Source organism: Acartia tonsa, chromosome 5 (genome assembly GCF_053477335.1).
Source record: "Acartia tonsa isolate MP-2025a chromosome 5, ASM5347733v1, whole genome shotgun sequence".
In the NCBI taxonomy this organism is placed as follows: domain Eukaryota; kingdom Metazoa; phylum Arthropoda; class Copepoda; order Calanoida; family Acartiidae; genus Acartia; species Acartia tonsa.
The window spans coordinates 4811149-4839111 of NC_137264.1; the positions used below are offsets into that span (position 1 = coordinate 4811149).

General features: G+C 33.5%; 1 protein-coding gene across 12 annotated transcripts in view; it reads left to right on the top strand.

Annotated features, from left to right (window-relative positions):
* Window positions 1-27963, top strand: part of LOC145318584 (uncharacterized) — a 39124-nt gene that overhangs the window by 5542 nt on the left and 5619 nt on the right. For 7 of the 12 annotated variants that reach the window (XR_013879384.1, XR_013879385.1, XR_013879382.1 and 4 more), the window contains exons 7-34: window positions 584-636; window positions 1438-1484; window positions 2360-2421; window positions 7050-7119; window positions 7699-7859; window positions 8680-8754; window positions 8963-9039; window positions 9737-9812; window positions 10574-10711; window positions 11096-11152; window positions 11427-11546; window positions 12390-12497; window positions 13304-13405; window positions 13737-13830; window positions 14529-14631; window positions 17824-17925; window positions 18643-18735; window positions 19245-19447; window positions 19873-19920; window positions 21013-21092; window positions 21396-21509; window positions 22397-22441; window positions 22776-22884; window positions 23293-23346; window positions 23652-23753; window positions 24196-24374; window positions 25696-25816; window positions 26474-26596. Coding sequence is in view for 8 of the 12 variants with exons in the window: in XM_080159960.1 (XP_080016086.1) it covers window positions 584-636; window positions 1438-1484; window positions 2360-2421; window positions 7050-7119; window positions 7699-7859; window positions 8680-8754; window positions 8963-9039; window positions 9737-9812; window positions 10574-10711; window positions 11096-11152; window positions 11427-11546; window positions 12390-12497; window positions 13304-13405; window positions 13737-13830; window positions 14529-14631; window positions 17824-17925; window positions 18643-18735; window positions 19245-19447; window positions 19873-19920; window positions 21013-21092; window positions 21396-21509; window positions 22397-22441; window positions 22776-22884; window positions 23293-23346; window positions 23652-23753; window positions 24196-24374; window positions 25696-25816; window positions 26474-26596 (2716 nt within the window). In the remaining 4 variants the exon portion in view is untranslated. The remainder of the gene's footprint in view (window positions 1-583; window positions 637-1437; window positions 1485-2359; window positions 2422-7049; window positions 7120-7698; window positions 7860-8679; window positions 8755-8962; window positions 9040-9736; window positions 9813-10573; window positions 10712-11095; window positions 11153-11426; window positions 11547-12389; window positions 12498-13303; window positions 13406-13736; window positions 13831-14528; window positions 14632-17823; window positions 17926-18642; window positions 18736-19244; window positions 19448-19872; window positions 19921-21012; window positions 21093-21395; window positions 21510-22396; window positions 22442-22775; window positions 22885-23292; window positions 23347-23651; window positions 23754-24195; window positions 24375-25695; window positions 25817-26473; window positions 26597-27963) is intronic. The other 5 variants (XM_080159962.1, XM_080159963.1, XM_080159964.1 and 2 more) reach the window with 5 other exon arrangements.

A 27963-nucleotide genomic window follows, 5' to 3' on the forward strand; every position in this document is an offset into this window, starting at 1 on the left:
TTTTATGTTCTTTTTTTTAATGTTGTAGACCAGGTTAGGTTAGGGTATGTTAATAACGGGGTGGACCCACATGGCCAGGGCACCGCAGTGATAGAACTACAGCAGGGGATAGGCTATAGGAAAGAATCTAACCCTCTTATTTTTAATTTGTTTTAAAAAAATAATGGGGGTTGGGTTATTTGTGAAAATAGTGGAAGGCGCCAAAGGCAATGAGAAAGCAGAAAATTATTTTGATTGTATGGCTCTTGTCTCAAAGTCTTAACTGTGCATGGTTATTAGTTAACTATATATTTGAATATATATTGAACGTGTAGTTGATAAATTTATTAATTGATCCAACATGAATACAACGTAGAAACAATCCTATCACATTATTGGTTAGAAAGCTTACATATTTCAGTTATTTATTTATTTGCAATAACAAACAAAGCAAGATACAATTTTTTAAAAAAGTATTAAAGCGCTGGAAAGTGTCATGTGTGACGTCATACAAATACGTCTAAATCCATCTCTTTCCCACATCTCCTCTCATCCCTCCTTATTTTTATGACGTCACAGATGACACTTTCCAAATGAATTTCAGGACACTGGTTCAACCTGGGGATTGTCCACAAAGCAACAGGATGGTTGGAACAGGTTAACAGAATAATATTTAGATAGATAGATAGGAATCTGAAGGATTGATTTATTGAAAAAAACCTGTTCCATTTTTCTTTATGAGACAGAAAGATTGTTGGATTAGAATCAGGGGTGGGAGGGGATATTAGACTAGAAATTAATATACTGATTTCAAAATTTCATAAACGTCATAGCTTTGGGTTCTTTGGGAATAGTCCCTTTCGTAACATCGTATTTTTAAAATGGCTTTTTATAGGTTATTTTAGGTTAGGTTAGGTTATATTGGGTTAGGTAATTTCCCCACAGGGCTAGAGCCCCCCGCAGGGTCTAGAAATAGGAGAAAAGCTACTGTGAAAAATACGAAGAATCGCCCCATAAGGTGCGATGTTACGAAAGGGACTATACCCCGTTCTTTTTATCAAATATATTATTGATTGGTTTTAACTAGAGGTGCCCATTGTCCAAATCTCCCAAAAATTAATTTTGATCAATAGAAGGGCTACTTTTATTTACCATTATTGAGAATTTACCCACAATTGTTACATAACACTGTGAAGTTAGGTTATAAGTTCGAATCTCTTTCCAACATTGCATCAAAACTAAATAAGTTGTTCTTTACTATGTAATATCAGATGTATGACTGGGGTTAGGGGTGATAAAATAGCCAAAAACAGGCGTAGACCATTATTTTCACAGTTAGGACTTCTTGGCAAAGGTTTTGAAGTAGAGGACTATTTAGAGAAATATCAAAATAAATCTTATCCTTCAAAGTTTTTTTTAGGGCTGCTTGACCATAAATCTAAATTAATTTATATTTAGAAGCTCGGACTCTGGTTGGGGATGGAAAAACAGGGAACAAAATAACCAAGGAAGGGTTACAAATCAATCATTATTTCCTCTTGAGGTCAGGGGGGGCTCATTGAATTCAATCGATCCTAAGTGCTTTAATGCCATATCTTCAAAATAAGCCTTTAAAATGTGTGTGAAAAGGATGTAATCAGCTAACAAGACATAAAAGCAAAGCTTAACATATTAAATCAACAGACTAACTAACATCAACAAATATAGAGTAACAAAAAATTAATATGCAACCTTATACAAAAATCCAATTAAAATTTCTACTGTAAAATTACTATAAATACAATGTGCTGAATATGGAAAACTTACATTCAAAGGCTTAATTATAGATATGTTTTAAAAAACTAAGATTTTGGATACTTTCCTAATAAGTTTAATATACATAAATCAGAGGAAGTGGGCACATTGGACTATAAGTTACACTTGTACCAAAAGTTTTATAACCACAATAGGTGGATAAAAAACTTTGGGAATAGTCCCTTTTGTTGCAACGCCCCTTAAGGGGCGATTCGTCGTATTTTTAAAATGGCTTTTGATAGGTTATTTCAGGTTAGGTTAGGTTATATTGGGTTAGGTGATTGCCCCATAGGATTAAGTAATTTGCCCCGCAGGGTTAGAGCCCCCCGCAGGGGCTAGAAATAGGAGAAAGGCTACTGTGAAAAAAACAAAGAATCGCCCCTTAAGAAGCGTTGCCACGAAAAGGAGTATATCCAAAACTTTAACTACTTGTATTCAAAAGTATAAGTGATGAAATTTTGTAACAAATAACTTTAATCTACAGATAGGGTAATTTTGTTTTGGAGATGCATATCAATTTTCGACCATTTTGGCCTACCCCTTAAAATACCTGACATAAAAATGTATTGATTTGATACCCTTGCCAAAGGATGGGGTTGGGGAGGGTGGGGAGAGTCTGAACAACAGCAATCCTCTTCGGGATGGTGGGTAAGTAAATTAAGCATTTTTCAAGAGTAATATATCAGCTCATACCAATAACGAAATTAATTCGGGAAAAATCACGAAACCTATACGTGTTTTTCAGCTGTCGTTGGGGGGGGGGGGGGGCACAGTGGAATTTTTGGCGGTTTTGGGGATTTTTTAACTTTACCAGTCACAAATGCCAACAAAAGCTTATATTAAATGAAAATAAAGTTAAAACCTATCACATACAGTTAATGGATTGTATAATATAACATATTATGCACATATTAGTGTGATTCTGGATAAGAAAAATGTCCCCAGAACTAACCTACTCAAATGGTTAAAAATTCAAAATTTCTAATTTAATTCATTTTGGAGAGAAAAGTTTTTGTAGCACTGACTTATACCTCAATTATAACTTATTATAACTTTTAGGTCTTATTAAGGTGATTACGATTAATATACATAGTTTTTCAACAATATCATACAGGGCTCGGCAACCGCGCGTCAGCCGTGTCTAAGCCACAAATTTAGATCCATTTTGATGTTTTAAAAAAATTTCTTTATAAGAGAGAATGCCAAGTTGGGTCAAGTTTAAACTTTCAGTTGATTTTTAAAATTAAAAAAGGTTTTCCTGAGGCATACAGGCTGCCGAGCCCTATTATGCCATGAAAATAGAAAAAATAGGTGATGTTGTTTATGATTTTACTTACGTTCTCAAATCGATAAACTGATTTTAATTCATGGTGTTTATAGTAAGAATATTCTTCAAATCAAATGAATCTACTTTAGATTAAGTGCTAGTGGCTGCGCCCCTGGAGTCAAGGGGCTTTGTATTAAAAGAGACAGAGAAGGGCTAGAAAAATACCCTAAAGTCTTAAATCTAAAAATGAAATAGCATAAAACCAACACGGTACTAATTTAGAGAACCTAATTTCAGTATTTATTGAGATCTTAAGCTTCAGACAACAAAACTTTAGGTTATATTATAGGATATCTAAGAGTGTTGTTCTAGATCATATTATCAATAACAAAAAGTATTATAGCTTATGTATATTATTATGATTTCTACCTAACGTTTTTTTATACATATTGTATATGACTTTTTAAACATCTTAAAAATATAACATATCAGTCCGTAACGCCATAGAAGAAATGTGATTTTCACAGCTGTAGTGAAGATTTCTATACATTATTTTGTCCGTTTATCTGTCGGTCATTCTTCAAAAGACATATTCTCATTTTTTAGAGGTTTTGTGATTTTTTTTGAGTTTTTCCATAATCTCTCTCTCTCTCTCTCTCTCTCTTTTGTTATGACTGACAACTGAACAACTGCCCCACCACCCCATTTTGCCCGTTTGTATATTCCAATTTTTTTGTGCTTCGCTACTTATGGATATTGTCATTCTTGTTATATTGTAAACTTTTAAAATTTTTCAAATCTTTTAAATGTTAAGAATATAAAAAGTTGGACGAACAGTGAGGTAATAGAGTAAATGAAAGTAGATTATAAGATTAATTCCATTACATTTAGAGACCAATAGCACTTGATAGTTGAAAATTTTACCTTTAATATAATTAAATATTTTACACAGAGCTATATAAGAACAGACGGACAAAAAATTTAGAAAAAAGCTAGTTTGTCAGGCTTAGAAACCATGTATAACATAACAATTTCAGATAGGCAGGCAGCATGACCTTCATGTATATATATTGAGCTTGGCTCCAAAAAGTATCATATAAAAATTATTCTAAACCTATTAAGACTAGCACAAAAATTTTATCTAATTGTCAAGCCATTTTATGAAAGATGACCGCTAGAGCATTACAGACATATTGACGTACCAATCAAGATATAGATATGAGGAAAATTATTATTATATAAAAATCAGCTGTTTATTTAAAATAACAGCCGAGTAAATGAAATTTTTAAAATACAAATCAATTGTCTGTCAGAGAATTAACAATAGACTGACAGACTAATTTTATTATAAACTGGCTGCTCATTAGTGTATGGAATATTCACATTCATTTTCAGATGTCTCTTGAATAGCTACTGAGAAATTCATGTTTCCGCCAATAACATTTCTTGCGTACAAATGGACAGATTTACAGACATACGGACATTATTATTTATAGATTAGTTGTGCTAAAAATAGGTTTTTATCTTATTATATAAAGTAGTAAGTTTTTAAGTCTTAAGCTTGAAATTTCTATAACTACCTAACTGATTGAGTTCTTCATTTTAAGAAAGATTTACATAGGTCCTAGGAAGGTTTGAAGGTATTTTTTAAACCTCTTCTCACTCCTTTAATACAGAGCCATTAATTGATAGGGATGCAGCCTCTAGTAAAATATATATATTATATTAAACGCTTTCAAAGATGGTATTTTGACTTTATAATAGCACTTGATATATATAAATAAGATTAAGAATTGTCCCTTTTTAAAGCTAATTTACCATTTTGGGGCTACGAGGTGCCAAAAGTTATGAACTAATCTTGAATTATGAATACTTGAATTTAATCAGGGCCTAAATAACTTTTGGCACCTCGTAGCCCCAAGTTAGAAAAACCATTAAACGTAAAAAATACATGTTATTTTAAGATGCAATTTGAGGTGTTCTTGGATTTTAAATTACAGATTTATGACAACTTTTCTTATTTTTCTTGGCATTTTGAAGTAGAAACATCTGTCTATATCAATGAAATATTGTTACATATCATTTAATCAGATTTTTACACCAATTTATTCTAGGAAAAAGTAGGAAAAGCAATGTATGATGATTTTAATGAAAAAATTCACTTTTTAAAAATATTTCTTTGACCACGTTCAGCAAAACGGCTGTATTTTGTCTAATTTTGTAGTATATAAAAAAATCTGAGCTGGATCTTTAAATAGGTTTGTAGGTGATTTAAACCGGGGCGATTCATTTGGCGCACCATCAAATTATTAATATCAATCTTTAAATCGAATTTGCATGGGCGATTTGAATCGGGCAGTGGCGCGGGCCCGGCGCGGCAATGACACTTACTGAGTGGCATTGCCGGTTTAAATCGGGGTGAATCATGCACTGAGCCCCAACGAAAGACCCATTGCATATGTAATAAATGGATATTTTTTTTTAATTACTTTAATATTTTATTGCAAAACTATCGTGAAAACATTTTTATAGTTATTTTTAAAATAAATTATATATTAATGTTTTATATAAAATACCATGCTGACACGGAATTTTACATAAAATGTCTTACTGACACGGCTTATGTAATAAAGTTGTACTGGCGCGGATCGATATTTTATTGAGTGTCGCAAGCGATTTAACAACACCGCGCCGAAAATCTTTTAAATATCAATGTTTTATAGGCGCGCTGTGGCTAACCACCAGCGCACCTACGGTTTACCTCTGAATCGCCCCGGTTTAAATCACCATAAAAACGATTTAAAGATCAAGCTCTGTTGTATGGCAACTTTTGAATGGTAATACTAGCCTTTGGGACATTTAACTCAAATTTGAGGAAATTTTAAAAATGACCAAAAATCCTACTGTGGGGGGGGGGGCATACATCGTAAAATTGACGACCTCTCCGTTTGCCCCCCAAATATTATTTTGGATTGATTTTGATTGTTGGTTATACCTTATTCCTGGTAATATATCTAAAACTTTATATATTACTAGCGGCTACGCCCCTAGAAGCCTATAGTGGCACTTTAAATGTTTGGTTTTTTGTTGCGTTTAAGTTTTTACAATACCTAGCCATGTTGCGTAGGAGTCTCTTTCTACGGTACCTAGCTATGTTGCGTAGGAGTCTCTATACTTAAAATATAAATTTCGATTTATTGTGATTTCTCTTGGGAGGGTGGTAGTATCCTCCCTTAAAATAGTTATAAACTTTCCCGGTACCTATGAGAAGCTACCCTATTAAGGAAAACCCGATCGGTTCAGCGGTTAGCGAGATCCTTCGGTACAGACAAACAGACAGACAGTTATCCTGTTACTATATTATAAGGATTTTTTTTATGTACAATTTTTACTCAATGTAATGTCTGATTTATAAATTAATGATCTTCGCTTTAAAAGTTTTACTTTCTTGTTTCAAGTATATATTGTCGATAAAAAATAGATATATTAAGCCTAGATGATCACTCCCATAATTTGATCAATAAAACCGCATGTTAAAGCATGAAAGGGCAGTTATTGTATCAGAATAAGTCTGCTGTAAATAGATCAATTTCTTAGGATTAATCCAACAAAAAAAACTGTCGTTCATGATTAACGAAACAAATTTCGTCTGCTTCAAGCTCATTTTAAAGTTGCATATATCATTCGGTCTGATTTACGATCTAGAGCAACAAATTTATTGTAGAAATATATGCATGTGTAGATATTTTTAATAGTTTTTTCTCGCATCGTATTATAAACGGCTTTCCGCGGATATAGAATGTACAATTATAAGATTAAAACCAATTTTTTTAGCCCCGAGGTGCCGAAGGCACCAGCTAAAAAAACTTATAATCTTATGATTGTACATTTTTATATTCGTAGAAAGCTGGATATAATACGATGCTAGACATAGTTTTTTTTTGTATGGATGAGAACCGGTTCCTATCCACCGGATTCGAATGAATACGAGAAATAATCTTCTTTTCAGGATTGGGGTTGGGGATCTAAACCTGCCAAATCAGGAGGATGGGGACAGTGGAACAATGATGAAGAGTCAGGTACAGGAAACTAAGGGAATAAGACAATGGCCGATAAATTAATGTACATTCCTAATTTTGATAAAAAAAATTACTCGTTATGTAGATTACAATTAGTGGTTGAAATGTTTGGACACTCAACTTAATAAATCAACCAATCAAAATTCAATAAAAGTCCCCAAAGTTGTTAAGTCAACAAATAAGAAACGTCATTTTTAAACTTTGGAGACTAGTGTAATAAACAGCCCAATTTTCCGTCGCTTACAGGTCAGATAGCTCATTTATAACGCGCCCAATGTCGGCTACAGACAACCAACCCATTCACATTTGTATATATTGTAGAAAGATTGATTAAGAATATTAAATTAATTGAACAAGTTGAAAAATTGAAAAGGAGACAATTGCACAAAAAAGTTATTTACATAGATTTGGGCTATTGATTAATATTTGTTACCAATTTTTATATAGTCGAATTCTATAGCTATTGCTATGTTAGGTTGATTATGCTACTACAAGGTTCAGGCCCTTCTTATGGGGGCTTTGAGGGCAATCCTGTGGGTAAATTCCAGCAAACTCATAATATCATTATAATTGTTTAAGGTTGGAACTGGGGACGCAGCCAGGACAGGACAGAAGACAGCAGCGCTTGGAGGTGGAGCTTGACTCCTGGAGACCAGGATGGAGGTCGCTGGCAGCCTGGAGAACAACATGGAGGCCAGTGGCCGCCTGGAGAGCAACTGCATAGACGCAGCCAAAGCCTAAGGAACTTATCCATTAATTAATTTTTTGTTGTGAAGGGGTAATTTCCACCCTGCATTGGCCTCCTTGCATTGCATATTTACACAACTATTCAGATAGGATATATTTCTTTATCAATCACAAGAGGCCTCTAGGGACTCGTAAAATTGTTTCTTTTCACTCTATATTAAAATCAGCTATTAACCAAAAATACTTTTTTTTGCCGATAGATGGTGTTAGTTATGCTTTTACCTAATTGCAAAAATATCCGCAGGGCGTTTTTTTTATTTTTTAAATTTTTTTTGCCGATTTCTCTGGGGAGGGTGGGGCGTTACCCTCCCCACAAAAATTATAAATCTTCCCGGGACCTATGAGAAGCTACCCTGTCAAGGAGAACCCGATCGATACAGCGATTAGCTAGATCCTTCGGTACAAACATACAAACACACAGACAAACAGACATTCTGTTACTTTATTATAAGGATTAAATCTAAAAGTACCCAACTATGTTGGGTTCAGCATAAAAATTAAAATACTGGATTCGATTCAACTTTTTTTTTCTTATTTGTTTTAAGTTTACCACATCAAAAAGAAACTTTGCTTTATATAACAAGAACAACATCTATAGAAACTCTGAAAACGCGGTAGATCAAACGAATATGAACACTTATAGAGTTTAAACATATACACAAGGTTGCAAAATTGCTGTTAAGGATTCTGTTTTAGAAAATATTTACATTTTTAGGATTTGATTATATAGATGCTTCGCTTAGACACTAATAATAGAAAAGCTTCACTTTAGAAAAATCTTAATTGTACGACTAATGAATGGATAATACCTGTAGGCGGACATTCAGTCCTTCCAGAGACTCCAGGCAGGAGCTAGCGGATGCTGAACAAAAGTTTAGGGCCGAACAAAGGAAAGTCATTTTATATATCAAAAAACTATTGCAATTTTTCATCGCGGGTTACGTCAAAGTATGTTACAAAATAAAAAATACCAGTAATAATTGTTAATCTGTTTAAAAGACTACATAGGATATTAATCGGTTTCGAAGCCATACTGGAAATAATTTCACCCAAAATTGAAGATTAAACTTGATATTATAAAATGACTTTTTAATACAGGAGGTCTGCTAGCCAACCCAATATTAAATATCAGAATCGACGTTCTAGATCTCAAAGTCCAGAAGAATTCAATAGGTAATACATAGATAGGAATATATAGAGAGTCTTTCATTTTAAGTATTAGGATGTCTGTGTGTGTAGCGAAGTATCTTTAATCAGTACAAGGATATTCAAGTTGAGAGGGAGGGGCGAAAATCAAAATTTACACAAAAAATAGGTGTGCTTCACGCAACATTTTATCCCTTCATATTGAGATTTTGTAAGCTACACCCCCCCCCCCCCCCACTTAAAAAAGTCCCTTGACAAATATGATAATAAAATTTGGATCTACTGCAGTTCACGGTAAAATATTGCTGGTAACGAATATTACCAAAAAATTATGAATTTAAAAGGCTGCTAGCTGCCAAACGGCTGAACGTACAGTTCATGCCTGCACACTGTTCTAGGCGGCATAAGAATGCCTAAGAATAATCTGGAATAGCCATAAATGAATAATGCATAATTATCCCGCAGTGCATAGAAATGCGCGAAAAAGGCCTATTTTACGCGTTTATTCTTTAGTGAAGCTTTCCCTGTGCATCATTGGATCTTGGCTATTCCAGATTATTTGTAGACCTTCTTATACCGCTTAAAATGGTGTGTGGGTATGGTCTGTGCGTTCAGCCGTTTGGCAGCTAGCAGCCTTTAAAATTCATAGATTTTTGGCAATAATCGTTACCAGCAATATTTTACCGTGAACTGCAGTAGATCCTAAAATTTATTTATATTTTAGATTAATCCTGCAATCTCAAAGATCTAGAGAATATCAGAGAAATCTAAGATCCAAAAGTCGGTCTCTCAGTCCCCCTGTAAGTATTTTTATTAATCTGTATGGTTATTAATTAAGGTCAGGCCAGGCTAGGTTCTATTGGTTACTTGATATCCCCGCATGGATTAGGCATAGCAAAAAATATCCGCCACCACTTATTTACATTTTTTTTTTAAATAGGGTGCTACATAAATACAATATTTTTTAAAACCCCCAATTTAGGGTTTTGAGAAGCAATAGTTTTGAGAATAAGGAAATACTTTTCAGCGTACTATTCAAGACTTGAAGCTCCTCTAACAACTAAATCATCAATTAGAAAGATCATGTTTACATATTTTTTTTCAAATCCACCCTTCAGAAAAAGAGCTAAAAATGATTTTAAAAAATAGTCCCTATTCAGCGGGGAGTCGAGACCACATTTTACCTCTACCCCTATGTGCATCGAATAGATATTCTACTTTGTAAATTTATAGCGGCTTCGCCCCTAGCCTCTAGGGGCTTTGCCCCAAGAGGTAATTGAAAAAAAACTAAGTACCTATGGTGCTGCAACCACAATATATTTTTTAAATAGGGGGGGGGGGGTTGTTTTTGAGGGGTTAGAGTAGTCCACCTCCCAAAAAAATAGCCTAAACAACCACAGGACCAGTAGGTATATCTCCTAGAGTAGAATCCATTCGGTTCAGTGTTTACCGAGATCTTAAGGGACAGACAGACGGACAGACAGATGGACGGACAGACGGACGGACAGACGGACGGACAGCATCAAGCTACTTTGTATTATAGATAAATAATTTTGTGCAGGATACAATACCGCAGCAAGGATCTCGCTCCTGGTCCTGGTGGGGTTGGCCAGCTGTTCAGTCCTCTGCCAGATTGACAGATCATGCTGATGGTGCAAGGTCAAGACGATCAAGGTCTGGCTCTCCATCAAAAACACAGGTATGGTTGACAGATATTCTTCATATAGCAAGTAACAAGATGTGTGTGTGTGTCCAGTAAGATCTAGGAAACTGTATAAATGATGGGTTTGTAACGTTTCTAGTATGACCTGGACCTTAATTGATGACCATTTTGTCAAAACTTTCCATTGACCTCAAATTGGCCCACAAACAATTTAGATTAGGTAGTGTTTATGAATGCCCGTAGGGAATGTCCTTTAGTATAGGATTAGAGCCCGAATCAGGGGCTACTAGAAACATACATATAATTTCAAATAAGAAACAATGAGAAGATTAGTTAGGGGAGGGGGAGGTGGCTGGTTGTCCGTGGGTAAAAGACTCATTTCTGTTCTTGTCATTTTTAAAATGAGTTTAAATATTATAGGATCGTACTCGGTCAAAGGCCCTTCGCAGATGGGAAACTCGTGAAATTGAACACGAGGTATAACTTTATTTTCATATCTTTGAAACCGATTATTATCCGCTGGATTAGAACCGGTTCTCTGTCATACTGAAAAATCATGTATAGCATTGTATAGCAGACAATTCCAATATTAAATAAAAATCATAAAATTATACTAGATTTGTTAGTCCAGGTTTCAAAACTGGTTCTATCGTGTAATTTTTCATTTTGATATCCACGGAAAGCTGTGTATAATACAATGCGAAAATAAATATTCCCTTCTCAATAATTCTAAAATACTTATTAATTTTAGGAGGACACATCCCGCAGGACTCCAGAAAAAGATGAAAGTGCCAGAGAAGAACGGAGGCCTAGTTTATTTGGCTGGCCGTGGAATTGGGCGGCTGGCCTAGCAGCAGCAGCTGCTAACCAGGTATAAAAGCTGCTTATCGCGGCTAAATTGAATTAATGCATTTGATGGTCGTTACAATTTTTTAGTACATCTTGTTTATTAGCGATTTCTCTTGAGAGGGTAAATGTACCCTCCCTCAAATTTTTATAAACCTTCCCTGGACCTATAAGAAGCTTCACTGCTAAGAAGAACCATATGGGTTTAGCAGTCAGACAGACAGATAAACAGACATCTAGTTACTTTAAGGATATCTAACTGGCCTTTACTTTAATTCTATTGTTAGCTTGATATTGCTGCACTACCTACAGACATAATTGTCTTTTTAAAAGCGAAGCTTTTCTATAATTAGGGTCGGTCCGTCCGTACGTCCGTCCGTACGTCCGTAACGGATAGCTTTTTTTGTTAATTTAGGCATGTTAGAATTGTCCTATCGATTTCAAATTTTGCATGGTGATTCCTTTAGTAGTTAGGCACAATTTAGAAAGCGTAGCAACTCTATAATCATTACCGAAATGTCCGTACGTCCATTTTAAACATGTTGATTTTTTTACTTTTTTAACATCAAATTTATATTTGATCTAATCATCAGATTGATCTGATTTTTGGTATATTGATTCCTGGGACAACAAAGTATAATGTTATAAGCGAGGCAACTCTATAATCAAGTCCTAAAAATGTAAGTATGTCCATAAACATTATCCTGTATAAAGCAGTTTTTCAACAAATTTACCTAAAATTTGGCATCGACTCTTACACATTCATATTCTGATTATTCAGTTCTGACACTATGTAAGTGTTAATGTCCGTTTGTCCTACCGTTTCAGTGATTCGCTTTTATGGATGTTGTCATCCTTGTTATACCAGGAACAGCAGAGTGATGGAGAGCTTGTTGACTTTGATGTTGATGATGATGACAGAACAGATGATAAGCTCAGGCTTGTCTCTTTCACCCAGCAAGACAACCAGGCAAGGGTACTTAAAATAAACACTTTAAAAAAACATAAAAAAATTTCTTACTTCTTAGGTTATAACTTTCTACTTTTAAACCCAATTTTTCCATTTACGAAAGAAATATATAAATCCTATACACTAGTACAGAAGGATATAAATGTTTTATATATAAAAGTGTCAGGATATTTATATTTGTGTGCAGCTTAAGATTTTGATAACCGCTGGACCGATATGATTCTGGTTTACAGTGTAGCTTCTGTAAAGGTCCTGAGAAGTTATATAGCTATTTTCGGGGAGGGTACCACCAACCTCCCAAGAGAAATCGCCCTTTGAAATAAATTTCTCGACCCCCAAAGAATTTTTTTTTAAAATCTAATCTTAAAAATGGTTGGGTCAACCTCAAAACAAATCCTCCCCTAAATTTTTAAAATCTAAAATAAAAAATTGGGTTAACAAATTCAACTCTCCCCACTCAAGTGCCCCTAGAGGCCTCTAAAGTAAAGTAAAGTTGTATGTGTGTGTAGCTTAAGATTTCGATAACTGCTTAACCAATGTTATCCATTACAATGCAGCTTTAAATAGGTCCTGGAAAGGTTTATAGCTATTTTTTGGTAGTGTACCATCACTCTGCAAGGAAAAATGGCCAAAAAATACTTTAAAACACCTATAGGTTGCGCCACTATATACTTCCCTTGAAAGTGCGGGGGTGGGGGTTAATTTACCCCTCCCATCCACCAACTCAAGGGACCCTAGAGGCTTCTATGGGCGAAGCCCCTAGTATTGATATACTGTAAAAAGTTTAATTTCCAAATACCTTTGTTTTGCAGCAGTATATAGAAAGGCAGACAGCTAGAGAGAAGTCCATTTCTCCTGGACAGGATAGAAGGGGGATTCTTAGAACTAGAAGTCCTACTGTTAAATCAGTCAAGGTAGGTAGATAAATAGATAGAAAGTAAAATTATCGGTAGATACAAAGTATACAGATATAAAATTAATACTTAGAATTAGAAGTTCTATTGTTCAGTCAGAAGAGTGGGGTAATTTGATAGATAAAAAGTAGATGCATTGAAAATGTGTAATAAAATAAAGGCTAAATCTAGTTGAGATCATCAAATACCTAAAGGCTGCCATGAAATAATATAATATATACCTGAAAATTATAGTGCTATCAGTCCAATCGTTTAAAAGATCTTAGCAAACATACATACTGACAAACATCCTGTGATTTTGTAAATAGAATAAATTGTATAAATGTTTTAGGTTGCAGAATTGAAACAGAAGAAGGAGGCTGAGAGACTACAAAGAAGACAGGAAAGAATTAGGGAGGCAGCTGCTTATGATACTGACAGTACAGGTATAAATCTATCTATCTATCTTGGGATGCATTGCATATGATACAGAATGTACACGTACAGATCTGTACATCTATCTAGGGAGGCAGCTGCTTATTGTACAGAATGTACAGGTACAGATCTATCGATCTATCTAGGGAGGCAGCTGTTTATTATACAGAATGTACAGGTACAGATCTACCTATCTAACTAGGCAGACAGCTGCCTATGGTACTGGCAGTACAGGTATAGATCTGTCTATCTATCTATCTAGGGAGGCAGCTGCTTATTGTACAGAATGTACAGGTACAGATCTACCTATCTAACTAGGCAGACAGCTGCCTATGGTACTGGCAGTACAGGTACAGATCTATCAATCTAACTAGGGAGACAGCTGCCTATGGTACTGGCAGTACAGGTATAGATCTATCTATCTATCAAGGGTGGCAGCTGCTTATGCTAATGAGGAGTGGAGTTATGTAACAATTATATTTCTATTTGTTCATATTTATCTTTTTTTGTCTATCTATTCATATCCATCTATTTATTGCATGAACTATCTTCCTAAGTCTTGTTTGTTATTACGTGCTCAAATCAAATAGCCCCACTTTAATGGGATTATTAAAATTATAATGCCTTTGCGAATTTTCTACATTTATGTTTTTTTACGAAGAATCTCCTACGAAGATTATTCCGTCAAACATATTTTCTATATATTTAGTTAACGAGGAACCTAAGCCAGTGAGAACCCTGATAGATAGATGGAACAAACATGTAGAAGAAAAGGAGGCTCTTAAACTTTCATTTAAAGTTTCAAAGAAGCTCAGGAAATTATTTCATTATTTTTTTTTGGTGTGAATTTGAGATTTAATAGGCTTTTATAGGAAGGGTAGGTTAACCATTTAATTTTATATAATCTATGCAAAGGCATTTTGTATTGTAAGATTATGGTGATTCTATAAGAGAACTATGTTTCTACGGAAGTTTGATTATAGTTTGAGGGGGAGGGTGGGAAGTCGAAAGAAAAAGTAAACAAAAATTTTTTTGAGCGGTGTCATTTTTTATAGGAATTCTCTTGAAATGTTGATGGTACATACAGACTGACAAACAAAAAGACAGATAGACAGACATAGATTATATTACTTTATTATAAGGATAGAAGAGTAGGAACTAACTTGAGACTGTAAGACTATTTCTAAAATAAGGTTGACAATATCCTTAAGTAGCTAAGTAAACAATTTTTTAGATGGCCAAACGGACAAAGACAGTTTTAGAGCAGATGTAAGGTGTCATAAGTAATAAATATGAGTACACATAGAAAGTCACGAAACCTTTTTTTTCATAAAATATGTAATGGCCTTTTTTTAGCATGACGACATAATAACGGATAAAGTAAATTATATACAAGATACTCATTGGTACAGGATTCTACACAAAAAATTTATCTGAACGGCAGCTGAGATATCTATGTTTTCCCCATTTCAAATGACGAGTGGACTTTTTCAATTATGGAGTAATTTCGCTTTAAAAACAGCGTAAAGTTTTTGACATACACTTATACGGGTTCATTTTAATTAGAGAGAGGGATAGGGATTAGGAAGAACATTATGCAAATTGTAATAGAAAGTAGGGTTCGGCCGGATATCCGGTCTGGCCGGTTATCCGGCCGGATATCCGCTAATTTTCAATATCCGGCCGGATACCGGTTATTAAAACTATCCGGTTACATGATATCCGGCTGATTTTGACGCCGGATGTCCGGTTATCCGGTAAATTGCCGGATATCGAACGTTGGCTAGATATCCGGCCAGAACCTGATATCCGGAATTAGAAATCTGCCGGATATCCGGTATCCGGCCAAAAAAGTATCCGGCCCAACCCTAATATAAAGTAATTTTCAAAAAATTCCTAATTTGTACGTAAATTTAAAGGGGGGGGGGGGAAGTGAAATATACCACAACCACCCTTTTGGACGAATCTAACATTACTTTTTTTCATGTTTTTTTATTATGCAGTATTTAAACATATTAAACACTTATCTTTAATAGCAGCTGAGCAAATAGATTTTTGTCAGCTTACATCTCATACCATTTTAACTTGATATAAATAATAGTTATGTATCTCATCGTATTATAGACAGCTTTCCGTGGATTTTAGAATAAAAAATTATTAGCCCATGCCTCCGGCGCCTCGGGTGTAACAAAACTGGTACAAATCTTATGATTTGTATTATAATATTCGTGAAAAACTGTATTGAATACGATGCTCAGGAGCGTCCAAGCTTTTTAATTTTTTTTTTGGGGGGGGGGGTAAAAATTTGAAAATAAAAATTTTTGGGGGGGTAATCTTTATATCATACAGGCAAGCTTTTTTATTTGGGGGGGGGGGGGGTAAAAATTGAAAATCCCTCCCCCCCTTGGACGTCGATGCTATCCATGATTTTTCAGTATTGCTATAAAACTGTTCTAATCCAGTGGAAATAAATCAGTTTCTAGGCCTGAAAATATTATTCTAATAACTAGAATTATCATCCTTTATCCCACTTTACAATTGAAAGTTCATTAAGCTAAAAGGGATTTATATACTACTTACATTGAAAACTAAATTGATAATGTAAAATCTTTTATATTTTAATAGGTATTTTACATAATATTATTATCTACAGCAATTAAAATATATTCACGTGTTTAGAAAAAAATATTTATTATATAAACCTATAATGACATAAAAATTAAAATTAAAACAAGACAACTTTTGTTCTTAACAGGCAAAGTTGAAATGAAAAGTAAACAAGAATAAGAATCAATTAATTAAAGCAGAAAAGTGTTATGCATTCAAAGAACGTGTCCCAACTTTTGTGATTTTTAACCCATTCGTGACGAGCTCCCAAAGTTCAAAGTTTTGACTCAACGGGGTTCAACAAAATAGATTTTTTTCCAATAACTACTCATCAGAATTCAAAAAGAAAGGTGTCAAATTAAGAACACAGTAATAGTGTCTGACTGATTATGACGTAACAAAAAAAATTAGCCAATGAGAGGCCAATATAAATTTTACCATTGGTCAATAACGGCCTCTCATTGGCTATTTTTTTTTGTTACGTCATAATCAGTCAGACACTATTACTGTGTTCCAAATTAAAGACCTTACTATTTTTGTACATAACGGCAATTGGCTTCTTTCTTTGTTGCGTTTTAGTACCTTAAAACCAAATTAATTTTAAAAAAAACTTAAATTACTTCAAAATAATAGGTCTACAAAATAAATTCTATGGATCATTTTACATCTACTACTTAATAAAAACATAGACTAGCAATTTCAAAAATCACAAAAGTTAGGACACTTTCTTTGCTGAATTGTGATAAGAATAACTTTGTTAGGGAGAAAAGGGTGTTTCGTAAATATCTGATTTAACTGCAATAAAAAACATTATTTAGACAACAGAAATGGGTTTTCAAAAGAAATAATGCCGCGTGTTTTATTATTACACTTGTACTCATTATGATTATTAGTTTAAAATGTCAAAATACACGCAGCATTATTCCTTCTGAAAACCCATCTTAGGAGTATTTAAACTTTAAAACATGTATTACACACCTAATACTTGAATACACACAGACAATTACAGAGTAAGAAAAGTTAGGCTGTTTAGAAAAGTGTTTGCTTGTTGAGAAAAAGACAAATAATTAGTTAGTTTCTTGTTACCAATCAAATTATAAATATACATATAATCCATGTGTTAAGCTATGCTTAGTGACTGTATATCAAACAAGGGCAATAAAATACAAATAGCAAAGCTCACTTATTAAAAATGAATTATTATGAACTAGTTAAGGAATTCCTACTGGAAAATTCAATAAGTATTTTGGTTATTTTAAACTTTAATCATAATCCGCCAATAAATCAGAGATAATCAATGACATCTACAAAGTTAAAAAGCTGAACTACTAGAACATTCTTTTAGCATTTAAACTAAATTTAGAGATTAAAAATGAATGAAATAATATTTGTTGATACAGTCCAAAGATGTCAAGAAAAATTAGTCCTCGTGGTTCCTTCTCCAGGGCAACTAGGTCATCCCTAGGCAGCCCTAGACAGTCTTTCTCCAGTAGCCCTAGGTAATTGGTTTTTTATTAGAACTGTCACCTTGATTTCAATTTCTAGGGCCAGTGTATTTGCTCTAGCAATTTCTTGAGTATCTTTAAGAGCCATAGATAATCAATTACAGTGTCACAAATTTTAGTCCTCGTGGTTCCTTCTCCAGGGCAACTAGGTCATCCCTAGGCAGCCCTAGACAGTCTTTCTCCAGTAGCCCTAGGTAATTGGTTTTTTATTAGAACTGTCACCTTGATTTAACTTTCTAGGGCAAGTGTATTTGCACTCCAAATTTGGCTCCAAGGTTTTCCCAGGCAGACCTAAATAGGCTTTTACTTTTATCCCTTGATGATTACAACTAGGCCTCCCCTACTTTGCCCTAGATATTCTTTTGAGGCAACTAAACATACATTATCCAAAGTAATTAGTTAACACTTAAAATTAGTAGTTAGGTAAAACGAAGTAGTAGGTTTTGTCGTATTTTCACAGTAGCTTTTGATTTTTTGGTTATTTAGGAACCCACCGCAGGAGCTAGAAATGGGAGTAAATCTACTGTGAAAATACGACAAAACCCGCTACTTTGTTTTCTTTCTATGATCCAGTTGTTGTTTTAAAATCTATCATCTTAGTCTTCCTCTAGGGTAATTTGGTCAACCCATGTCAGCAAAAAAGTGTTCGTCTAGGAAAGAACAAAAAAAATCATTTATTCAAAAAGCTTTCATATTATACAATTTTTTTAGGTCGTCGGTTCGACACAGTCCCAGATCTTCCTACAAAATTAAGAGCAGAAAGAGAACAAGCCTTGCGGAAATCACTGCCAGATTTGAGGAAAAGTAAGAAATAAAGATTTAGTGCAGCTAATTCATAACTTGCTTCTACCTGTAAGACACTCTCTCTAAAAAAGGAAAATAAAAAAATACTGTTTTGAAAAAAGTTTCTATCTAATTGCTTTCCCTCCCACTTATACACATACATAATAATTTAAAGAAAAGATTTTTTAAAAAATTGTATCATGAAATTAAACAAAATTTTAATTACCTATATATTACAACTAAAAAGAAAAATCTAGGACTGAAAGAAAAATATTTGAAAGATAAGGCTGTTAGTTAAAAAATGACGACTAAGCTAAGATTTATAAACAGATAAGTACCTGCCTCCCTTTTCCAAGGACCTTTTTCGTCTACTAGAAAATTGTTTTCTGCTACTTGGCTGTGATAATATTCTCGACACTATTAGTTGATTTTCAAAGGCCAAATTGAGAGTCGGCACAAGGTCCTTGGGATAGGGATATACAGTTATTTAACAACCTTTCCCCCTCTAGTGTTTTACTCTAATGTTATAGGTATGGTAAAGATTCTCTGACCACGACATCAGACACAACCGCCAGAGATGACTCTCCTCTACCTCCCCCGGCACCACGGCTGGACAGCTCTGGTATACCTGTACCTCCGGCCATTGGCAGCTTGAAGCCCCTGGCACCTGGCCCCACCAGGATACCTGTCCCTGTCCCACCTCAACAACCTAAATTCAAAATAGAACCTAAAGGTATGATTGGTAGAGCATACCCCTACACACTTATTCTTATTTTGTCTAGTAACGATACAGGGCTTCAGGGAATCTTGAGTAATTTATTTAGTACTTTCACTTGAACATATTTTCTGACCACGTAACCTTCTCAAACCCACCCAAGCGTTGAACTCTAACCCTGCAGGGCTGTTCTAAACTTTACTTAACCTAATAATAAGATAAGTTCTTTTGTTGTACAGATGGAATAAAAGTTAAGATCATGTTTGATATCAAATCTAATTTTTGATAGCACATTTAAAAAAAAAAACTAATTTTCATAGTGTACACTTGAGTTTTTAATCTGTTTTTTTTTATTTTCCTTTAAAAAAACTAAAGAAAAAGTGTTCACTGTTCTTACTAAATATTTTTTTTATTTTCAAAATTTTGAATTGTTTTTACTTTAGTCGAAAGAAGACCTATTGAAAAATTGAATAAAGAGTTGTTGGAAAAAGGTAAAAATATAATTTTATTTGCAAAATACACGTATTTTCTTTTTGTAACCATTAATATCTTTCCTCGTATTTATTCCAAACCGATTAATATATGGTGGATTAGAACCATTTCTCAGCCATACGAAAAATTATATCCAGTTTTCTACGAATATAAAAATGTACAATCATAAAATTAAAACCAGTTTTTTTAACCCGTGCCCTCAGCATCTCGTGGCTAAAAAAATGGTTTAAATTTTATAATTGTATATTTTGTATCCGCAGAAAGCTGTTTATGATACGATGCGAGATAAAAAAAACTACCAGAAAAGGAGAAGGTGGGTTTAGATTTTCGTATTTTGTATTTTAGAGTTCGGACAAATTTACATTCTCACATAAACGATCCCTTAAATAGTGGATCTAAATATTCTTTTTTTCTCCCTGAGGTAGTCATTTATTTCCCTGAGGTATCATTTATTTCCCTGAGGTATCATTTATATCCCTGAGGTAGTCATTTTTTTACCCCGAGCATGGCAACCGGTGAACAGAATCTCAGTTCTGCACCACAAGCCTCGATGGCAACCGGTGAACAGAATCTCAGTTCTGCACCACGAGCCTCGATGGCAACCGGTGAACAGAATCTCAGTTCTGCACCACAAGCCTCGCATGACTGAAGTTCCCATGTCTATACAGTCATATTTATATGAAAATATTTTTAGAAGATTTTTGAATTTTTTTTTGAAGATTTTCAATTTTTTTTTTGAAGATTTTAGAATTTTTATTAATTACTAAAAGAAAGCATAATTGCCTCAGGAAAATAAATGACTACCCCAGGGAAAAATGAAAATTAAAAACCAAAATTAAACCACATTTTAGCATAAAAATGAGTTTTTGTTTAAATGAGAATGATATTCCTATCCAGTTTTTTGTTTAGCAATAAATATTTTTTGCCCTCGTGAATAAATATTGAGCTATCGCTCCATCATTTATTCATTCCTAAACAAAAAACTGGATAGGAATACCCCATTTACAAGATATAAAAAAATGTCTTCATTGCATTTGCAGGACCAGCTAAATATATATATATATATATAACTACATTATTTTTTTGTTTAGTGTCCCAAAGGCTGGATTTTACCAACAGAAGAGAGAGTATCAGTGTTTCAAAACTCAAGGAGAAGTTTGAACAACCAAAGGTCAATTTTTTTATGTGATTATACTTTGCTTATATCATATTAGTATGGAAATCTTTCGTCTGTGTAAAGATATTTTATAAAGATATAAAAATCTTACTTAATTTTAAGCGGGCTCCAAAACCAATCAATTACTTAATTTCTAATTTTCAATATAACCTTTGGAGTACTTATATTACATTTTTATAGGTTAGTTTTAAACTTGAAGTGTCCAATGATTTTACTGATAGGGTAATTTTGTTAACCATTATTGGATATAGATATTAATCTTATCCCTAAAGATTCCTGAATAAGACTTTTTTACAGGTTGAGGAAACTCCTTCTGAGAGGAGGGAACCATCTCCCCCAAGTGAAGTTAAAAGAAAACTTTCCATTGGTACCTTTGAAAATATTGTCCAGTCTCAGAAAAATTGGATACAGGTTCATATGTTTTATCAATAGTTGCGCAGCTACTCTATCATAATGTTTTTAAAATAAATCTCTCATTCTAGACCATATATACAGAGAGATTTAGGGTGCACCAAATAAAAAAAAGTCTCTACGCAGCATGCATCCAGGAAACATTAGATAATCATAATATTTTCTCTTCGCTGTATAACAGACTTATTTATTTAATTTAGGAGATCAGACAATATTGCCATTGTTAAATTTAAATTTTGTCTTCTTTGCAGCCTAAAATACGTAAAGTCTAACAAATAAGAAAATTATCAACATTTAAAATGCATTTTTGTTATTTCCTGTCTTTAATCTTCAACCTAACTTTTAAAATCTTATAATAATATATATATAATTAGGGTCGGTCCGTCCGTCCCTACGTCCGTCACAAACGGATAGCTTTTTTCGTTAATTTAAACAGGTTAGTATTGTCCTATCGATTCCAAACTTTGCATGATGAATTTTTGTAGTTAAGTACAATTTAGAAAGCGTAGCAACTCTATAATCATTACAAGAATGTCCGTACGTCCATTTTAAACATGTTAATTTTTTACTTTTTTACTAACAAATTTTTATGTGATCTAATCATCCGATTGATCTGATTTTTGATATGCTGATTCCTGGGACAACAAAGTATAATGTTGTAAGCGAAGCAACTATATAATCAAGTCCTAAAAATATAAGCATGTCCATAAACATTATCCTGTATCAAGCAGTTTTTAAACAAATATACTTACAATTTTGCTTCGATTCTTATACATTTATATTCTGATTATTCAGTTCTGATACTATATAAGTGTTAATGTCCGTTTGTCCTACCGTTTCAGTGCTTCGCTTTTATGGATGTTGTCATCCTTGTTTTTTTTTATTAGGATTCATCCCAGAAGCTAGAGAAAATTGAACAAACAGTTGATAAGGTAATTCTTTTACTTCTACTATAGTCAACTCAAGGAAGAGAGGGAGGGGAAATCCTTTTAGTACCCAAATTTGTATAACCATTTTATCCTATTTGTTGGCTGAAAAACATTGAGGACTTTTTATTGAATTGTTCCAAACTTCTATTGTCATAACTTAAAACCTTGTCAACCAATAATCTTAATCTACAAAAGGTTGAATGTTTTGTGTCTTTAATTTTTTTCGTCAATTTAAATGATTTCTTACTTTAAATTTCAAACACTTTTTTTATTACCTGGTTTGTTTTTCCTCACTTTTACTTCTATAAATGTTATTATCCTTGTCATTTTTGTATAGTTGACATGCCTGGTGATGAACAGTCAATCATCCAGAGAACCTTCACAAGAACAAGAACAGTTCAAAGTTGTGGAGAGAAGAGACACAGATGATGCACTCATCATAATAGGTAATACATTTACATGCCTAATGCTATCATATAGTTTGACTGCATAAAATCATTCTAGAAGAGATAACACCTTATTTAAGTATGTAGAATATCTATGCGCAACTCAATACAACGCAAATTTAGGACTTTCATCAAAGGTCATGCAATTAAAGAGATAGTAGTCTGTTTGGTGTTAAGAGGTGATGGAGAAAGATCAGTGCCATACAGGGTGAATCCATCAAACGCTTTGTTTAAATCAAACTGATCAGAAATGTGTCACAAAATCTTTTACCACTAAAGTAATATGAAAGACATCCATTTTTTGTAGCTCAGCTACTTTAAATAAGGTGTTAACTCATTACAGAAAATTACAGTCTCTTTAAATAAAACTCCACTAAATTTTTTTTAAAATTAACTTTTGTTAATCAGATCAAATGCTGGATAATATTGAGAGAGACAATGAAAATCAGGCCAATAATTCCGGTAATTAGAATTAATTTATAATACACTTATATAAATACAAAGAATAATCTATCTATCTAAGAGTCTGTATGTGTACTTTGTATCTATCTATCTTTAAAAAGTAGAAACAAGCATAGAAAAAGACAAACCTTTTAATTTACCATAAAAACGTAATACCTACTACTCTCCCATGTGGAGCTCTAGAACAATATTGATAAGCAAAAAGAGTCATGAAGTGCGCGGCATTTTAAAGCTATACAATATCGTCGTCCTTCTTAAGTCACTGAACAAAACTAATTTAATTACACAGTTACCTATTTATCTAGGTAGTAGTGTTGAGGAGGGAATAGAAGCAGAGGAAAGTGATACTGAAACTGCACTTCATCTCATTACTGAAGAGAATACTAGTGGCGCTGAAACTGATGAAGGTAACATTAGTTTTCAGAACCCATTTCTGTATGTAAATAATTGACAGCAACGCCAAATCAATGTATGACTCAATATACACCATAAGAAATTTTATAAAGGCTAGGAGATTAAGGAGTCTCCAGAAATGAGTCAAAAAGAACAGTTACTATGGATATATGGTAGGGTTGGGCCGGAAACTTTTTTGGCCGGATAATGGATATCTGGCTGATTTATAATGCCGGATATCTGGCCAACGTTCGATATCCGGCAATTTAACGGATATCCGGCCGGATAACCGGATATCCGGCGTCAAAAATCAGCCGGATATCATGTAACCGGATAGTTTTAATATCCGGTATCCGGCCGGATATTGAAAATGACCGGATATCCGGCCCAACCCTAATATATGGTACTAGTAAAGAAGTTGCCATACCGAAAATAATATGATAATTTAACATTCAGGAAACCTAGATGTAACCACGTGTCTTGATTCTGATGATAGTCAGCTATTGAATTCAGCGGATGAAAGTCAGATAATGAACTCTGCTGACGAGATAGATGAACCTAGGACAGAGAATGATACTATTGAGGAAACAGATAAGATTCTGACCACAGCTACTGTTCAACTACATCATACTGAAGTAAGTTGTAGCAAAGATGCTTAACCATCAACCTTCATTGTATATTTTTTTTATCAGCAGTTCTTCTACGCGAGTGTCAGAACTGGTTAAGCAGAATATTAAAGCATAAGTCTAAAGAAAATTGTAAAAAATTTGTTGAAAAACTGCTAAAAAAGGATAATGTTTAATTAAGTTCATACTTTTTTAAGGACTTGATTATAGAGATGCTTCGTATATAATATGTATCTTGTTGTAATAGGAATCAGTATTCAAAAATTCAGATCAATAGGATGATTTTAAAAGTGTTGCTTTTAAAAATGAATGATACAAATTTAAATTATCATTTTTTTATGTTTATGGCAATATATTATACCTAGCTATAAGAAAATATGCAATAATAACAATTATGTCCATAAGTTGTAAGTTAGCAACTACAAATATATTTAAAGATAAATTTAAAAAAAAATTTACTATGAGTAAATCAAAATGCTTGTATTATCATGTCTTACGAACATGTACGGACAAACGTATTAACATACTCTGGTTAAAGAGTAGCGTCGCTACAAAAAACACGTTGTACAGAACGTATGAGAAATAAATTTCCCGTATACTTTCGAATCCGGGGGAAAGGAACCCGGTTCTTATCCATACGAAAAAACTATGTCTAGCATCGTATTATATCCAGCTTTCTACGAATAAAAAAATGTACAATCATAAGATTAAAACCAGTTGTTTTAGCCGGTGCCTTCGGCACCTCTGGGCTAAAAAACTAGTTTTAATCATTTAATTGTACATTTTATATCCGCGGAAAGCCGTTTATAATACGATGCGAGAAATAACTAATATATTTTACATGAATGTATTAAATGCAGTTTTTTTTAAAATCTTTTTTAAAATTTATAAAATTCTTATTCTGTTTTATTTGTATCAACAGGGATCTTGAGGGACAAGACAATTGACAATAAATTGTTATAAAACCCCAATTATGATGCACAAATCTGTAAATAATTCATGTATTTGTTTTTAGGTTTCAAAATTAAACCAACTAAAGTATTTAAAGGACGAAGCCCAATCTGTCCCACTTTTGAGCAAGACGATTCCTATATGACGACATATAAAGGGAAAAGAAAAAGGGAAGGGGGGGAAGAAAATCTCTTCAAAAGATATGGGAGAAAAGGGAATCGTCTTGCTCAAAAGTGGGACAGATTGGGCTTCGTCTATTATTTAAAGTTTATGTCATCGAAGGGGGAGAGCATGAGTATAAAACTTTGGGTATCAGTGTAATATACAGTCCAATATCCCCTCCCTCCCTGGTTTGTACTAAATTATATAAATATTTCAGACTGACTACGAGGCACAAGAGAAAATTCTGAATGAGAATATTGAACTTGACCACACTGTGGAGTCGGGACTTAAACTAGAACCTATCCAAACAATCGATAATGATGTTGAAATAACCACAGGTTTTCATACAAATATATCCAATTCAAAGAAAATCAATCATCTTTCTTTTAGCTATTTGATAGAATGGAAATGTAGAAGGGTAAATTAATTTTCATTATCAAAGAATTTCAAGTTTGTCCTACAATATGCAATTGAAAGAATCTCCCAATTATAAAATTTAACAATATGCATTTTAATGTCAAAATACTTTTAACGACTAGTCAATCATTTTTTACTCCCTGACCGATGCTTTTTGGGTAAGAATAGCCTATTGTTTTTTCCCCTATAGTTTAGTGATTTAAATGGGTTTTCATCTTCCAGTTGCTTAGCCTTGATAAGAACCAAATAAGAAAAAAGAGAGCATTTCTAAAAAAAGATTAATCGGATAAATTTATCACATAAGAATTTGTTGTTAAAAAAAGTTAAAACTTAACATTATTAAAAGGACGTACGGACATTCTGGTAACGATTATAGAGTTGTTACGCTTTCTAAATCGTACCTAACTACTTCAGGAATCATCATGCAAAGTTTGAAATCGATAGGATAATTGTAACATGCCTAAATTATCGAAAAAAGCTATCCGTTCCCGACGGATGGACGGACAGACGGACCGACCCTAATTATAGAAAAGCTTCGCTTTAAAAAAATGATTATTGTATGAAATTCCAAATGTAAGATACTATCGCGACAGCTGCAGTTGACGAGGGAATAACTGATGTCATGACCAGAGATGGAGATAATAACCAGGATGATCTGGACAAGATCCAGGTTGTCCAGGTTATTTCCGACATCAACAAAGGTAGGGTTGATAGTTTCTTTTGTATCATTTACAGGGATAGGATGTGGAAATCTAGCATTGGTGACTTTTAATTTTTAAGGAGGGTGTGTGTGAGGGGGGGGGGGGGGTATGAAGATTTGAGAGAAAGAACGTTATTTAACATTTATTAATTTCTAGCTTCACTTTATTCTTTACAATTTCTGAGTGTTTTTGAAAAAAAATATGAGTAAATATACTTTTATCAGGAAGGGAGGAGACATCGGGCTCTAAATTACACTGCTTTATACCCATAGTATTATTACAACAATATTTTATTCGTTGGCTTTAAAACTTTGGGTACTATTTATTGACTGGTTCCAATCTAGTAATTGCAAGTAATAAATTAAATATACAGGTGGGAAAATATTATTTAACATCATTGGGGATGTACCTAGATTTATAGTCCATTGTCTTATCTATCCCTTAAGATACCTGATTTTTAGTAGCGAAGCTACTCTATAATTCGAAATGTCCGTCCGTCCGTCTGTCTGTCCGTCCGTCCGTCCGTCCGTCTGTCTGAGACAAAGTGGTGCAAACGTGATTTTCTCGGCTCCTATTAAAGATAGACAGCTGAAATTTTTAGTAATGATTCCCATGATATATGCGCATCTAATCTATACATTGTTTTGTTCATCTGTTTCTTAATTGGGGTGCTAGATCGATTCCTAGATTTTTTTGTTTTTATAATTTTCTCGACTCCTTTTCAAGACAGAAAACTGAAATTTTTAGGGATTAAGTAAATTTACATCCTACATATTTTTACTAAGTTTCATTAGGATTTGTATATTAATTGGGGTGCTAGATCGATTCCTAGTTTTTCAAGTTTTCATGATTATCTCAACTCCTGTTCAAGATAAACGGCTGGAATTTTTAGGGATTGGTTAAGTCAACATTCTACACATTTTTATAAAGCTTTATTAATATATTATATTTGGTTGAGGTGCTAAATCGATTCCTAGTTTTTCAAGTTTTCATGATTTTTTCGACTCCTGTTCAAGATAAGCAGCTGGAATTTTTAGGGATTAATTAGGTCAACATTATACATATTTTTACCAAGTTTATTAAAGACTTGCTATTGGTTGGGGTGCTAGATCGATACCTATATTTTACGTTTTTTTTCTTAGCTTAATGCTTCAAAACATATTATACATTTTTAAAAGGTTTCGTGATTTATTTCACTTATGTGATTTTAACATACTCAAAAGATTATTTTTTCCTGATGTCTATCAATAAATTTTGAGCTTCGCTACTTATGGATGTTGTCATCCTTGTTATATTCCATTTTCAATGTAAATCTTTTGAAAATAGTTTGTGCACCTTAGACATACTTTTAATTGATCTTAAATAGG